This window comes from Theropithecus gelada, chromosome 10, assembly GCF_003255815.1.
Source record: "Theropithecus gelada isolate Dixy chromosome 10, Tgel_1.0, whole genome shotgun sequence".
Taxonomy (NCBI): Eukaryota; Metazoa; Chordata; class Mammalia; order Primates; family Cercopithecidae; genus Theropithecus; species Theropithecus gelada.
Window position 1 is genome coordinate 61,199,300 of NC_037678.1, and position 15,761 is coordinate 61,215,060.

The 15,761-nt window shown below is 44.5% G+C and overlaps 1 protein-coding gene across 1 annotated transcript in view; it reads left to right on the top strand.

The window, feature by feature from the left end:
* CHD6 (chromodomain helicase DNA binding protein 6) overlaps window positions 1–15,761 on the top strand; it is a 214,427-nt gene that overhangs the window by 151,857 nt on the left and 46,809 nt on the right. The window contains exons 18-25 of the mRNA XM_025399445.1: window positions 3,998–4,162; window positions 5,465–5,644; window positions 6,724–6,834; window positions 8,506–8,708; window positions 9,414–9,613; window positions 10,334–10,493; window positions 13,448–13,537; window positions 15,634–15,737. Of these exons, the coding sequence (XP_025255230.1) occupies window positions 3,998–4,162; window positions 5,465–5,644; window positions 6,724–6,834; window positions 8,506–8,708; window positions 9,414–9,613; window positions 10,334–10,493; window positions 13,448–13,537; window positions 15,634–15,737 (1,213 nt within the window). The remainder of the gene's footprint in view (window positions 1–3,997; window positions 4,163–5,464; window positions 5,645–6,723; window positions 6,835–8,505; window positions 8,709–9,413; window positions 9,614–10,333; window positions 10,494–13,447; window positions 13,538–15,633; window positions 15,738–15,761) is intronic.

Here is a 15,761-nt window from a genome sequence, read left to right on the forward strand (position 1 = left end):
AGTCCCTTCTGCCTATGAGCCTGCAAAATCAAAAGCAAGCTAGTTACTTCCTAGATATGATTTGGATACAGTTATTGAGTAAATACAGCCATTCCAAATGGGATTAATTGGCCAAAACAAAGGGGGCCCATGCAAGTCTGATATCCACCAGAGCAGTCGAATTTTAAGGCTCCCAAATGATCTCCTTTGACTTCAGGTCTCTCATTCAGGTCATGCTGATGCAAGAGGTGGGTTCTTGTTGTCTTGTGCAGCTCCACCCCTGTGCCTTTGCAGGGTACAGCCTCCCTCCCAGCAGCTTTCATGGGCTGGCGTTGAGTGTCTGTGGCTTTTCCAGGCACACAGTGCAAACTGTCAGTGGATCTGCAGTTCTGGGGCCTGAAGGATGGTACCCCTCTTCTCACAGCCCACTAGCCAGTGACCCAGTAGGGACTCTGTGTGGGGGCTCCAACCCCACATTTCCCTTCTGCGCTGCTCTAGCAGAGGTTCTCTATGACGGCCCCGCCCCTGCAGCAAACTTTTGCCTGGACATCCAGGCGTTTGCATACATCTGAAATCTAGGTGGAGGTTCCCAAACCTCAATTGTTGACTTCTGTGACCCTCAGGCTCAACACCATGTGGAAGCTGCCAAGGTTTGGTGCTTTCACCCTCTGAAACCACAGCCTGAGCTGTGCGTTGGCCCCTTTCAGCCACGGCTGGAACAGCTGGGACAGGGCAACAAGTCCCTAGGCTGCACACAGCACAGGGACCCTGGGCCCAGCCCACAAAACCACTTTTTCCTCTTAGGCCTCCAAGCCTGTGATGGGAGGGGCTGCCATGAAGGTCTCTGACATGGCCTGAAGACATTTTCCCCATGCTCTTGGGGATTAACATTAGGCTTCTTGTTACTTGTGCAAATTTCTGTAGCCAGCTTGAATTTCTTCCCAGAAAATTGACATTTCTTTTCTATCGCATAGGCTCAAATTTTCCAAACTTTTATTCTTTCCTTCCCTTATAAAACTGAATATTTTTAACAGATCCCAGGTCACCCCTTGAACACTTTACTGCTTAGAAATTTCTCCCACCAGATACCCTAAATCATCTTTCTTAAGTTCAAAGTTCTGCAAATCTCTAGGGCAGGGGCTAAATGCCACCGGTCTCATTTCTTAAATGTAACAAAAGTCACATTTGCTCCAGTTCCCAACAAGTTCCTCATCTCCATCTGAGACCACCTCAGCCTGGACTCTGTGTGGCGGCTCTGACCCCACGTTTCCCTTCTGCACTGCTCTAGCAAAGGTTCTCTATGAGGGCCCCACCCCTGCAGCAGACTTTTGCCTGGACATCCAGGCATTTGCATACATCTGAAATCTAGGTGGAAGTACCCAAACCTCAGTTCCTGACTTCTGTGACCCTCAGGCTCAACATCATGTGGAAGCTGCCAAGGTCTGGCGCTTTCACCCTCTGAAACCATTCCATATCTCTGTCAGCATTTTGGGCAAAGCCATTCAACAAGTCTGTAGGAGGTTCCAAGCTTCCCCACATTTTCTTATCTTCTTCTGAACCTTCCAAACTACTCTTCCAACCTCTGCCTGTTACCCAGTTTCAAAGTCACTTCCACATTTTTGGGTATCTTTTCAGCAATGCCCCGCTCTACTGGTACCAATTTACTGTATTAGTTCGTTTTCATGCTGCTGATAAAGGTATATCCAAAACTGGAAACAAAAAAAGGTTTAATTGGACTTACAGTTTCACATGACTGGGGAGGCCTGAGAATCGTGGCAAGAGGCGAAAGGCTCTTCTTATGTGGCGGTGGCAAGAGAAAAATGAGGAAGAAGCAAAAGTGGAAATCCCTGATAAAGACATCAGATCTTATTAACTATCACGAGAATAGCACTAGAAAGACTGGCCCCTGTGATTCAGTTACCTCCCCGCTGGCTCCCTTCCACAACACATGGGAATTCTGGGAGATAAATTCAAGTTGAGATTTAGATGGTGACACGGCCAAACCGTATCACAGGATATGCAAATTTTGGGCACCAAGATGAACTTCAGGCTTTCTTATTGCAAGGAAGACCTCTGTAACACAGTGGACCAAGTGGTAGGAGGTGCCTGGGATCCACCCTGCTCTAATGGTATTTTCCTGTACGCCCCAGTGGCCTCTTTTCTGTCCCAGTACTTACTGGGCTTCTTAGTCTTTGGGTCACTTTAGTACTGAATTATAGGAATTCTGGTGTCATTTTCAGCCATGAGGTTAGGGGAAGAATGTGGGCAGGGTATGGATGGAGGCTTCCATATCCAGGGATTCTGGCACTGGGTGAGCCCCTTATGCACAAACATAGAATTCCTGCTTAGACTTACCCCTTTCTCTGGGTCCAGTAACTTCAAATCCAACTCAAACAGCCTGGCCTCAGACATGGGGGACACCCATTGCTTGCAATTCTGGACTCCAGGATCAAGATCATGCGGCAGGAGCAGAAGTACAAGGCTCCAGTCTTGCTCTGCCACTAACTCACAGAGGAGCAAGGGCCACATTTCTTACTGCTCTGGGCCAAGATAAGGAAGGGCCCTGGGTGTCCAGTGATACCCGCAGGGCTCACTCACATGGCGTGGCCACCGCTTCCTCTCGGTGTCAGTAATCACCCCTCTGCTTGCTTACTCAGGGGGGAAAAACATTTCCACTAAAAGAAACTAGGACTCCTGGAAACAAAATGGCTGAAGCCAGGTCTGGACAGGAAATGTATAAGAGGAATGTAGAATATGTTGAAAGCAAGGGAACTATCAAAAGACTACTAGTCTTTGATATAACATACAAACATGAATGTACACATATCCATACCTATTTCTTTATCTGTGTATGTGTATGTATATGTGTATATATATACATATACACCTAACCATGAGTTCATACTGATACCTTCAGTCCATTCAAATACCACAGAGTTGATTCTCATCTTCGTTTTTTCCACATTTGAGTAGGTCATGTTGAAGGAACTCAAGAGCCAAGTTAGTGAGGCTCCTATGGGCCAAATGTAAACAGCAATAAGAATAATAACTGCAGTGCAGTAAAACATGGCAGATATATTTAAATGCGTGCCTTCATTGTATCCCATAAAGAAGTAATAAAAAAAATTTCATTACTCACTTTTTGGGATGTTATTTTGGAAACTGATTACATAAAGAGAAAGAATCAAATATTTAGCTTGCCCCGCCTATATGAACTGTACATTAGGGTAACCCCTGATGAATTAACAGATCTAGGCAATGATCATCAATTCAAAAGAAAGATGACCAGATACCATGTGCCTCTTGATGGATATTCAGATGCTCAAATCCTAAGCTGATCAAGTTCCAAGGTAGAACTCTTAGTTCAGAGAAAATACAGGGAATAAAGGTACCTGTTCAGTGACACAGCAGAAATGTAGTTGTTTTTAAGTGTGGCAAATGACAATATATATTTTATAAGAGTTTGTATCTTTAGAAATGTGTATTGAAATATGTAAGGATGAAACAGTATCATGCTTAGGATTTACTTTGTAACAATCTGGGAGGGTGGAGTGTGGTAAAAATAAACAAGATTGTCCATAAGAGGTCATTACACTGTCCTGTATTTTTGTCTATGTTTGAAAATTTCAGTAGCAAATTTTTAAAAATAAACTTTCAGTGCTACCAGCTCCAAAGCATATCTTCCAAGAGGACAGGACAGCATCCTGGGAATGTGTGCCTCTCACAAGGTGCCTTGCACAGACCACAGCGGGGCGGGGGCACAGGATGGGACACCATGTCCTTCTCGTTGCTTTATCCCTGGCACACAGTAGTCAGTACACAATGGGAAAAGAAATGAATGGCCACAGAGGTGGCAGTCAACCTTTGGGTATGAACTGTGTTCTGAAATCAGTCCCGTTACTTGTGACCGAGAGCTGGCCACTCACACCACATGACATGTAAGCACTCCCCTATTTCCAGGGCTGCTGCCGTTTTATATATATGGTGACGTGATGTATATGACCCTCCTTCTTCCCAGGCTCAGGCCCGATGTCACCGCATAGGCCAGAGCAAAGCCGTGAAGGTTTATCGCCTCATCACTCGAAATTCCTACGAACGTGAGATGTTTGACAAGGCCAGCCTAAAGCTGGGTCTGGACAAGGCTGTTCTTCAGGACATCAACCGAAAGGGCGGCACCAATGGGGTGAGTGTGATGGGCCTACTCTGGAGTCTTAAGGAGCATTGGTCGCACAGCTCAGGCGGGCTTCTCTTACGGCTGTTTCAGGGTTCACTTTCGCTGCATTGAGCCAGCCCTCACATCATTATTGGGTAATTCCCTACAACCAGGCATGATTCAGAGTCAGGTCTCTGTGTTTTCTAGGTGGTTAAAGAAGATCTGTAGAAGCAGTTATGAGGTAGGATTGCCCAGCTTGGTGTAACATTTCAGTAAACAGTTTTTAACTGTGCCTATTAGAAGCTAGTGGATCTTAACATTGTATTTGTATAATTTAAAAAAAAAAAAAATTGTTAAAAAAAAAACCTTGAATTTGTTACTGTGCCTTATCTCATACCTCAGACTTTGAGCTTTGAGAGTGTACTCGGCCCCTAACAGTGCTCGGCGTATTAGAAACATAAAGTGCGGGATGGTCAGTAAGCAAATGAATAAATTAGCAGCTTAAAATAAGGCAGTTAAAGTATTTTTCCCCCTCTGGGGGCATAAGAATTGCAGCTAAGATTCTTAAATTGTCTTAAAGTATAGGCAGACAAAGCAGAATATCTCCTTAATCTCTGGGCTTAGGGCATCGAAGATTGGATGCTTAAACCTTCTAAATGAGTTGTCTTTAGTCCAGATGTTCCATATCCTCTTAGCTATGCATATGTTACTAAGTATAATACTTCAAGTTAGTCATGCAGAGAGTCATGGAATTCTCTCTTGTGATTGATATAAAGAGAACCAGATTCTTAATTAGAACCAGAAAAGGGTGTTTGGAACCCCATTTCCTGTTTTCCTCAAGAGTTGAGAAGATCACATTTGTCATGGGATCTTTTTTTTTTTTTTAGTTTAGAAATGACATCATTTACAATACTAATATACGTATTTATTTAATAATGAATAAATCATTGTTCTGCTTGTTTGGTACATCTGGAAGTTTTTAAAGATACAGGCTTTAACTAAAATATAAAGATGTCAAAAATACCATCTTCAATGGTGCATAGTTGTAGTGGCTTGTGACATTTGATAATAACCAACGTCCTAAAGAATGTTAGGGACCTTGGATCATGTGCTTGGCTTTATTTCAGAGCTGCCTATAGAGGACTGTCTGCCTGCCCTCCCCAGAGTATCGCATCTGGGTTTTCACTAGCTGAAGTTTGTTGCCCACGTCCTTTGTTCTTCTGACATGCAGTTCGTGGAGGAACTATGCACTGAACCACAAAAACCAGATTTGAGGCTGTTTTTCTTCTATACATTTTCCACTTTGTGAGTAGCCTTTGGTGACCTGTCCAGGTACAGCAGCTCTCAAAAATGGAGGTGGAGGACCTACTCCGGAAAGGTGCTTATGGAGCCTTAATGGACGAAGAAGATGAAGGTTCCAAGTTCTGTGAAGAAGACATAGACCAGATTCTGCAGAGGAGAACGCACACCATCACCATCCAGTCTGAGGGGAAAGGGTCCACTTTTGCCAAGGTACAGGGCCTTCTCTCCAGAGCTGTTGGGGGTGGGAGAGAAAAAAAAAATGTTTATTCTCTGAAACCCATTAGCAGGGCTTCTCTTTCTCTGAATGCAAATCCTAGAAATTGGCTGCACATTTAGTCTGTGTGCCTATCTAAAGATATAGATCCTTAGAGGAGGAAGGAAGTCTGAATAGGGAGTCAGGGGCTATACAAAGAAAATACCACTCCTTATCTTTGAGAGCTGATCTTTAACAGACAGAATAAACACTCCTATTCCCAGTTGGCTCTATTTGCAAGGACTGCTCTGAAACCTTCCAGTGGACATCTTGATTTCCTTATAGACCGCTTCTTGATCACCGATAGAGAGTGGAAGCTCCAGTGAACACTCCATTCCCCAAACTCAAGCAATTAGTTTGTTTATTTAATGGGAAAGAGATTTTACTTAAAATTCCCAGCTTCTAGTCTGGGTGCCTCTTTTCTCCGCTGTTGAGGCCACTGGATTTAAAACTTAGCAGATTACTCTCAGGTTTCCGTAGCCACAGCCACTGCTGAGTCCTGTGAGAGCTTTGTGACCTGTTTGATTAAATCTCCTGTTTGGTGACACCTGGAAGTTTTTTAGTGGGATGTTCTGTGTTTTATAAGGAGAATATGGGTGAACGATCCCTTGTCTCTACACCTCATACTGCCCAGCCCAGTACCTTTTCCATAGCAGACATTTGGTAACTGTTGCACTGAAAAAAAATCTAGAAAAGTTTTAAGAGTTAACTCTTTCATAGGGAACTAGACACCAAGTGGCACATTGCCATTGTCTTCCAGGGTTTGCCTTCCTGCTACCAAGCTTAAGCTCCAAAAAAAAACGATCCTTTCAGTTGAAATTGTAATTTGCTCACCCAATCTTTAAAATAAAAGGAAAAAAAAAAAAAAGAATAACCTTGAGATTTTCACATTCATTTTGGAAGCCCTGATAAGGGTTTGATTTTGAATGCAAATAGATAATATACTTAGGTTTCTCCTGTATTTGAAGTAACACTGGTGTTTTATTAGTTTGTACTGTGTTCAAGCACAGTTTATTAATTCTTGTCTTCTTCACAGGCTAGCTTTGTGGCTTCAGGAAACAGAACAGATATTTCCTTAGATGATCCTAACTTTTGGCAGAAATGGGCTAAAATAGCTGAACTGGACACTGAAGCAAAGAATGAAAAGGTACAGCATAATAATATTTTATTCCATGGAACATTCACTTATGTCATACATGATAGTAAATTCCTACACAGCTCAAGTCATTATTTACTCTTGAGTCTTGGTTCTTAAATGATATTTGTACCATACTTAAAATATGCCTGGCGCATAGACAACACTCAGTAAATCTTAACTGTTGTCATTTTTAAATGGCCATTCAGTCTGTTGGGCACCTGGGAAATTAGATGAAGGCAATTAGAACTGGAACCGGACACAGGGTCAAGTTCAGGCCTCTGTCTCAAGCCAACATTCTGTCCCTTGCATGTGACTATTTTATTTCTATTTCAACACTTCCTGTGAGAGAAACTTCACACATAATAGGAAGAAGGAAAAAGCATGACAAAAGTTTGTTGGCTTTACCTCCATTCTTTCAGTGTCTCATGTTTTCTTAATTCTAAACGTGAGAAAGAGAATGGACTTTGGAGTGAAACCAGAGTATGCCTTTGGATGAAGTACTTGACCCCCACTGAGATTAGTAGAAGAGGAGTTGGTGAGGCCCACACTGTGGGGTTACAAGGTAGCATTTGTGGATATAACTGGCACCAGTGCCCAGCCCACTGTGAGGCACCTGTTAAATGTTGGTTTCCCTTCCTTCATCTCTGACCCTGTCACCTCACTGCAGGATGAGTGTCTTCTCAGGTAAGTATTGAACTCTCATGGTTCCACAGACCCAGGAGACAGTCCCTCCTTGTAGCTAGCTAATTCAGTAACCAGCACCCAACCAGAACCACCACAGGTTGCTTAATCCACCCTCTTTTCTCCTATAAATAGAAATGCTGATTTTCTTCGTTTAAGAAGATCCTACAGTCCCCTTTAGTAACCTGTTCTAATTTTTCACAGTGTCACAATCAAGAAACTACTGTGTGTGCAGGACATTGGGTACAAGCCGGGGAAGAAAGCACGGTGGCTCTGTAGCCAGGCAGAAGCAATTGGAGCCTTCTTTGTTGGGAAGCACAGTGATCAAAGCAGGGATAACACTGGACATTTGTTATCTGGGCTGTGTGGAGTACTCAGGAAGTTAGCCTGGCTTAGGAAAGAGGTATAGGGGGAAGGAGTGAGGAGCAGGAAGCAATGGAGACTATAGAAGACACATGGCCAGGGGAGCCATCAGAATGACCGAGGCTCCTGAGCTGGAGATGGTATTTTCAGTGAAAGGCAAAGGGTTAGTGGATAGAACCAGTTGAAGGCAGATAAATATGCGTTTGTCTTCAGAAAGTTGCTGAGCAGATGGAATTCTCTGGCTTGTCTTGTCTCCAGAGTGCAGACTGCTCTCTGCATGCTGGGCAGAACAGCTGGGTCTTCACCACTCCAGGCTTTCTTAGCAAGAGCTGACCACCACTTTGGTCACTGGGGGGGCCTTGCCTGCCCACACCCCTGGTAGAATGACTACAGAAAGAACAGATGGTGACAAGTAGCACTGGGGGTCAGGGAGCACGCCAACTTGAGCAAGTCCCAGAGAATCCTGTCTGCTTGTCCTGTGGTCATGGAGACAGCAGGTGTGCTGGGAAGAGCCCTTCGTGCTGGAGGATGAGACGGGCAGGTTCTATCCCAAATGTGTCCTGGGGATACACTTATGCATTGTGATAGGAGTAGAAAAAAGAGGACTTTCTTCCCAGTAGTCCTCTCCATTTCTAGGAAAGCTTAGTGATTGACCGACCTCGCGTGAGAAAGCAGACCAAACACTACAACTCGTTTGAGGAAGACGAGCTCATGGAGTTTTCAGAGTTAGACAGCGACTCAGATGAAAGGCCTACGAGATCCAGGCGCCTCAATGACAAAGCCAGGCGCTACCTCCGAGCGGAGTGCTTCCGGGTAGAGAAGAACCTGCTCATCTTTGGGTGGGTATTGGCTCTGCTTGGTTTTGTTGTTGTTGTTGTTTGTTCCCCTCTGTTTTTCAGTCCCCAAGGTTTGTCTAGGATGTCTCTCCAGTCACCTTTGGGATTACAGGGCAGAGGGGGATCTGTTGGAGCAAGAGAGAACCATGCCTTCTGCCCAGAATCCCTCAGTCACCATATGCTCTGCAACCACAATGCAGACATGCCATGGTTTTCTCCATATGCCTGTCACAGCAAATCTCTGGTACTAATTTGCTGTCTGGTACTGATTTCCTGCTTCCCCCCATCCCCCAAGGATATATGAGGAGTCCACACAACAGATGTTATAGTCAAGGCATGATTCGTGCGGGGCTTTGACTCTGGTAGAAATCAAAGGTTCAGCTTCTGTGAGCTCATCATTGCTTTTGAATAATGCTGCTGGACTCTTTAATTCCAAATTTATTCCCTGCTCCCAGTATTTTGGTCCCTCCGTGTTTAACATTGTAGTGGCCATATGAAGTTCTCAGTGTCCAACATCCACCTTAGTGATATTTAGTGTGCTACAGTCAGGTGGTCCTCAAAGGCCTTTCAGGACAAAGCCCTTGGGATGATTAACAGACCTACAGAGAACAAAAGCATGTATGGCTCTTGTTTCTTCTCCTGTGGGGAAGCTGCATGCATGGCCTGGCCCATCCTCCCTCCAACACCTGTCTGTATGTCCACTGTCAGCTGGGGCCGGTGGAAGGACATCCTGACTCATGGCCGATTCAAATGGCATCTGAACGAGAAGGACATGGAGATGATTTGCCGTGCCCTCCTGGTGTACTGTGTCAAGCATTATAAGGGGGACGAGAAGATCAAGAGTTTCATTTGGGAACTGATCACACCTACCAAAGACGGGCAAGCCCAGACCCTCCAGAACCACTCAGGTGAGAGGTGGCAGGGCCACACCTAAGAAGCACAGATTCCCATGCACTGCATTCCCTCTTCTCTGCAGGGCCGTGTGGCTGTGCTTTGGGAGACTTCTCTTTCTCAGGTGTTTTTCAGAATGTTACCAGTGGGAAAAGATGTTGCTTTCAGTTCTGCCTCAGAATCTCCCAATGTTAACTGTGATATTTTGTTTAAGTACAACTGGGCCCTCTTAAAGTTTCCCACATCCGGTCGTACCCACTAACCTGAATCTCACATGGGTTCCCCCTCTGAATTAGGGATGCACACCCAGTGCTCTCTGACTTGCCTTCTGCATTTCACCATCCTGTCCCTGTCCCACCTCTGTCTGTGCCGTTTCTTGTGCCACACTCCTTCCCTGTCCTTGGTTAAGGCTCCCCTTGAAGTTTCAAGTCAATTACTCCTTTTCTCCCAGCCAGGTTGTAGTTCCCAAAGGGCACAGGTTATGTTACACCTTTCTTAATCCTCACAGGGTACTTGGATTCTTACTGACAGACTAAGTGGTCCTGGAGTTTGTTTACTAAGGAGGAGACCAAGTGCATGGCCTTCCCACCACCACCACCTATGGGCTAAGGAGTAGGGTCTGCTATCCAGACCACAGCCCAACTCTGTTCTAACAAACCCCAGTCCAGCTCTGTTCTAAAACTCATGTTTAACCCCCCTTGGCTATCCACTTGCCCTATGCTCTCTTTCTGTTTCAGGCTTGTCTGCCCCAGTCCCTAGAGGGAGGAAGGGGAAGAAGACGAAGAACCAGCTGCTAATCCCAGAGCTAAAGGATGCAGATTGGCTGGCCACCTGCAACCCCGAGGTGGTCTTGCATGATGACGGCTATAAGAAACATCTCAAACAGCACTGCAACAAGTGAGTGTCCCTCCTCCCATACCCTGTTGGCAGCCCGGCTCAGACTGCTTCGATTCCTGGGAACGTCACAGGGAGACCGCTTCATGCTCTTGTGCTGCTTCCATGCAAGGTCTAGAAAGACAGGATGCGTTATCTGTGGTCTCAGCTGGGTCAGAATTCATGTTACAGGTCCTGTAACTCCTTTAACAGTACCTCTGCTCTCCCACAGAACCTGGCCCCTCTGCCATCGCATTGTATATACCCCTGAGGATTTTTCTGTTTTGACTCTCAAAAACCAGTCAGTTCATCCTCTGCCCCTGAGGTCACATTAACAAGGGCAGAACATTGTGACCTTAGTCACTGCCACTCTTAGCCTCCTCTTCCAGTTTGCTGTTGCCATTCATGGCCTTCAGTTATTTGATAGGCATGCATTTGAGGTAGGATGCTTTGTGTCTGTAGGCTGACAGCTGGGGGCAGCAAAAAGAAAATAGTGATTGAAAATGAAACTTTGTTCACATGTCGTTTAGTCTTGGGGACTTAGGGCATTCAGCGACAAAACAGTGGCAAGTTTGCATATGGATATTTGCACCACTGTGCAATATATCTGACCCTTGGAAACGATCTAATTCGTGTCAAAGTCATGCAAGAGTTATCTTCCCAGAAGTCGTGGTAGGCAGTGTGAGGGCCTCCGGTTGCACACCTCTGGTAATCAAGAATTTATTACCTTATAGGTTAAGAGCTTTTGCTTGGGTTTTCCCATCTCCCTGTAACATCATCTTAATGATTCTGTAGTTGTTGGGTTGTGTGGTGTTTTTTTTTTTTTTCTTTTACAGATAAAGTTTAATCCTTTCCCTTGATCACCTCAAATACTTGAAGATAAGTCTCATGCCCAATACTGTAATAAAAACTATTGTACACAAAAGTACAAGCTCTTCAGAGACAGCAGTAAGCACTCAATGTGTTATTATTAGCACGATTATTATTTTAGCCATGAAATTATCATCTAAAGAACTTTTAAAAAGTGAAAAAGCACTGTTTCAAATCCAAGCTAAAAGCAGACAGGATAATGGTTATCCACTGGGGGTGGGATAGTAACTGGAAGGGAATACCAAGGGGACTTAAGGGAAAATAGTCTGCTTCCTGATCTGGATGCTGAATACACATGTATGTTTTGTTTGTAGGAATTCTTTAAGCTATACATTTTTGCATTGTGCACGTTATGGAAGTATATTTCACATCAGTAAAATACTTTTAAAAAGAAAAAAAGGATATGTCGCCATCCAAAATATTAATGGATTGTTTTCTTTGGCTAAACCAAGGGCGTTACAAAACTGCTGCAGCTGTGTGTCCCTTTGAGTTCAGATGCCAGCTGGGAGGAGGGGCTGGCTAGAAGGAATTGTCCATCCATCCTCTGAATTGATTTCCCTTCCATTTGGAGGAGAATTGAATACTATTGGCTTTAAATTCTGTTCTCTCATGCTGCAGATATTGTCAGACATCAACACATTTGTTTTTCTTTATGGAAATGGAAACAGCTCTCCCTGTCTTAAGGAGACAGACATTTTCAGGAAAGCCCTACTTTAATTGAGCTAAGTCTCAGCAGGCAGGACTCTGACATTCTATTCCAGTTTTTACTAAGGAGGCTGTCAGCTATGACCATCTACAAATTAAGGATTGGCAGTGGTTGTAAATTCCTAAGAGTTCTTATTCTCTGGGCTTTAAAAATAAACAAACAAACAAACAGGTTGGGGGCGGTGGCTCACGCCTATAATCCCAGCACTTTGGGAGGCCAGGACGGGTGAATCATCTGAGGTCAGGAGTTCAGGACCAGCCTGGCCAACATGGTGAAACCACATCTCTACTAAAAATGTAAAAAATTAGCCAGATGTGGTGGCGGGCACTTGTAATCCCAGCTACTTGGGAGGCTAAGGCAGGAGAACAGCTTGAAGCCAGGAGCGGGAGGTTGCAGTGAACCAAGATTGCACCATTACACTCCAGCCTAGGCGACAAGAGCAAAACTCCATCTCAAAAAATAATAATAATAATAATAAATACTCTCAGAATTATTTGAGTTGATTGACAGCTGAGATGAGAAATGGTATACCAGAGATAATAAGGGTTCTCTGCAATCTATAAGTTCTGACTTTGTGTTTCCACTTACAACTTGAGCCCACAGGGGCACTTTCTACCCAGATCTAATAGATAGAAATTGCGCTTTCTTAGAGGCCTTTGTCATAGTCCATTTTCTGCTGCTATAACAGAATACCACAGACTGGGCATTGGCTCATGACTCTGCAGGCTGGGATGCCCAAGAGCATGATGCCGGCTTGTGGGCAAGGGTCCTCCGATGGCGAAAGGCATTACTTTTGTTACATACCTATAGCATCCGGCAAGATGCAGAGCATATAGTAGTTGCCCGACAAATACTTGCTTAATTGCTTTGTCTGAGACATGTTTGGTGCATTCCCGTGGAGCCTGATTGTGGTCCATACAGAATAAAAATGAATTGAGCACCTCAGAAGAGAAGACATATTGCCATGAAAAATAGACACTTGCCTTTATTCATTTGTTCATTTAACTGTGTACAAGTGAGACTGTTTGAAAGCACCACTGTTCACCCTACTCACTCTTCAGTAGCTGGCCTTTCAGAAGCCACCTCTGCCTAACAGGTCACTGTGGCCACATGGAAGGGGTGAGTACTCTTAAAGATGAGAAGCACTGTCTGTTCCTACTGCCCCCTGTGGCTCACAGGATGATCTAACAGATAACTGATGTAGTCATTTTTTTTTGTAAAATGGGAATGAGCATAATAATGTCTGCCATAATGTTTTGTTTCTCTAGTGCCTTCTCTTCTATTACTTCATAATATTAACTACATGGGAATGTCCAGAATTTCCCAGTGTTAACTTGGGCATGTGGTTCACAGATAGTTATGGGTTCTAATTTGTTTGCATTAATGTGTTCAACTTTCATAGAGTACTTTTGCGAGTCCGGATGCTGTACTACCTAAAAGCTGAAATACTGGGAGAAGCAGCTGAGAAAGCATTTGAAGGAACTCCTGCCAGGTAAAGCAAATCAAACTTCACATGTCAACGTTAAAGAATTGACATAAAATGCCTATTCATGGAGCTGGCCAAACTTGCCTGTGCTTAAAGAGGCCCATGTTCCTCCTACCCCCTGCCCAGGACCAGTGACCCGGATGGGAGAACAGGCAAGTAGAATAAGGACAATTCATCAGGTCATCTACAAATAAAATAAAGGAGAAAACCATTTCTTAGAAACCTAGCTTTTGGTGAGTTAGTTCATTTTATTTCCCTCAAAAGTGTTGTAAATTTTCTTTTAAAACAGTCATTTACTGTAGAATGAGTGTCAGTTACTGATCTGACATGTATAGACTGGAAGTTTTACCCACCATCCCATTCTTAGCAATAGTACTCATATACGTATTTCTTTTATTTGCTGATCATATGAATATGTGCGGCCTATTTGATTTGTTGCATGTTAGTTTTGCAAATTAGTGTTTTGAAAGCTATAGAATCCTGTGGGAGTATCCCAAGATTTCCAAGAGTGAGGCTACCAAGTTCTCAGCTGGCCCTTAATAAAGCTGTCAGAAAGACCCAGTTTGTAAATGGGGCCACCAGGTGCAGTTTGCTAGCCCTGTGCACACCTGTCATTCCTAGAGAATACCAGGAGTGCTGATACTCGGATTTTGTGTTGAGATTACCTGTGGCCATGTTTTCTTCTTTCTCTTGCTTTCCTTTGAGCAATGCTAGTGTCTCTAGAGTTCATAGGAGCTCTAAAGTAAGACGGAGGGACATAGACAACCCTACCCATGGGGCAGCTTGTAATCAGAGCCAGGCTTCTCAGCAACTGTTGTCACTTTTTATGCCTTTCAGAGTCACTGTTGTAATTTCCAGCAGGGATGGGGAGGTTGTGTGTTTGATAGACAGGTTCAATTTGAGTCATATAAATGCAGCAGAATTCCGCCTGATAATTTCCATCAGGTGTTAGTAGTCTGAACTTACCGCTGTCATGTGTAGGAAGTCATGGGTGGTAGCTAGGTAGAACACAGAGAGAGTAAATCCGCTGCCCACCCTCTTCCTTCCTCTGCATTCCTCTGTCTCTTACTGCTCCTGTTAAGGTTGAATACCTTCTTGTGGAGAAGTTGCCATGAGACATGAACAGCAGTTCATCCCAGAGAAGTCATTCAGCCATGGCACTGTGCAGGCAGAGCCATGGATCCCTGGAAAGGTGGGGATCAGGAAACACTACCCCCACAGAGGAAGCTGGGCCTGGTAGGGAGCATTCAGTCCTGTGTCACAGTAAGAGCCTGATGGAAGAAGAAACTTCGGAGGCAGCTGGAGGGGGAGGGAGAAGCCATCCAGGTGCATGCTATTCCCTAAACCCCAAAGCCTTAAAGAGCGAGGACTGTACTCAGATGAATGAGGACAGTGAACTTAGGGTTTATATGAGCTCTCAAAACACAGACAGAAACTCAGAGAGGGGCTAACACCTGCATGTCTGGCCTAGGGTGAGTTATGTGCATCCCTTTGGCCAGGAGCAATGCAGTTTTTGATCATTTTTAATCTAATAGACCACTGCCAGGAGGTGCCACCTGTTATGGCACTTACCCTCTGAAAGGCCTCCCGATATACCCACTTGTTCCAGAGTGGACTCTTATTCTTAAATGGTACGTAAGATCTCTACTTGTTGCGGCAACATACTGAGCCACGATGATTTGGGTACTATTTTAAACATTCAATCATGTATGAATTCAACTGTTGGGGAAGCTCTACCTTCAGATGTCCAATATATCAGTGGCCTTTGCTGTGGTTCACATAAGGTGCACATTAGAACTCCATACATGTGGATCCCAAAATGCCACCCTGGACCAACTGACATTGGGTTCTCCAAGAGGTGCTTCAAGACTGTGTCAGGCTGTCAAAGGTGGAGCCTGGAAATCAAGTACTTATGCTTAAATCACTCCCTAAGTGATTCTCATGCAAAGCTCTGGTTCAGAAACGATGACCCACAGCCTTCCTAACTCTTTATTGTTTATTGTTACCTTAGCATCTCAGCATGCCACTAGGACTGTGGCCCAATACCAGGGTTGGGCCAGTAGCTTTTCTGTTGTTTTGAGTCTACGCCCTTCCTTCCCTAGGGAGCTGGATGTGCCTCTGCCCGACATCGACTACATGGAGATCCCAGTGGATTGGTGGGATGCTGAAGCCGATAAGTCCCTTCTCATTGGCGTGTTCAAGCATGGTGTGTATTTCTCTAAAGGCGTTC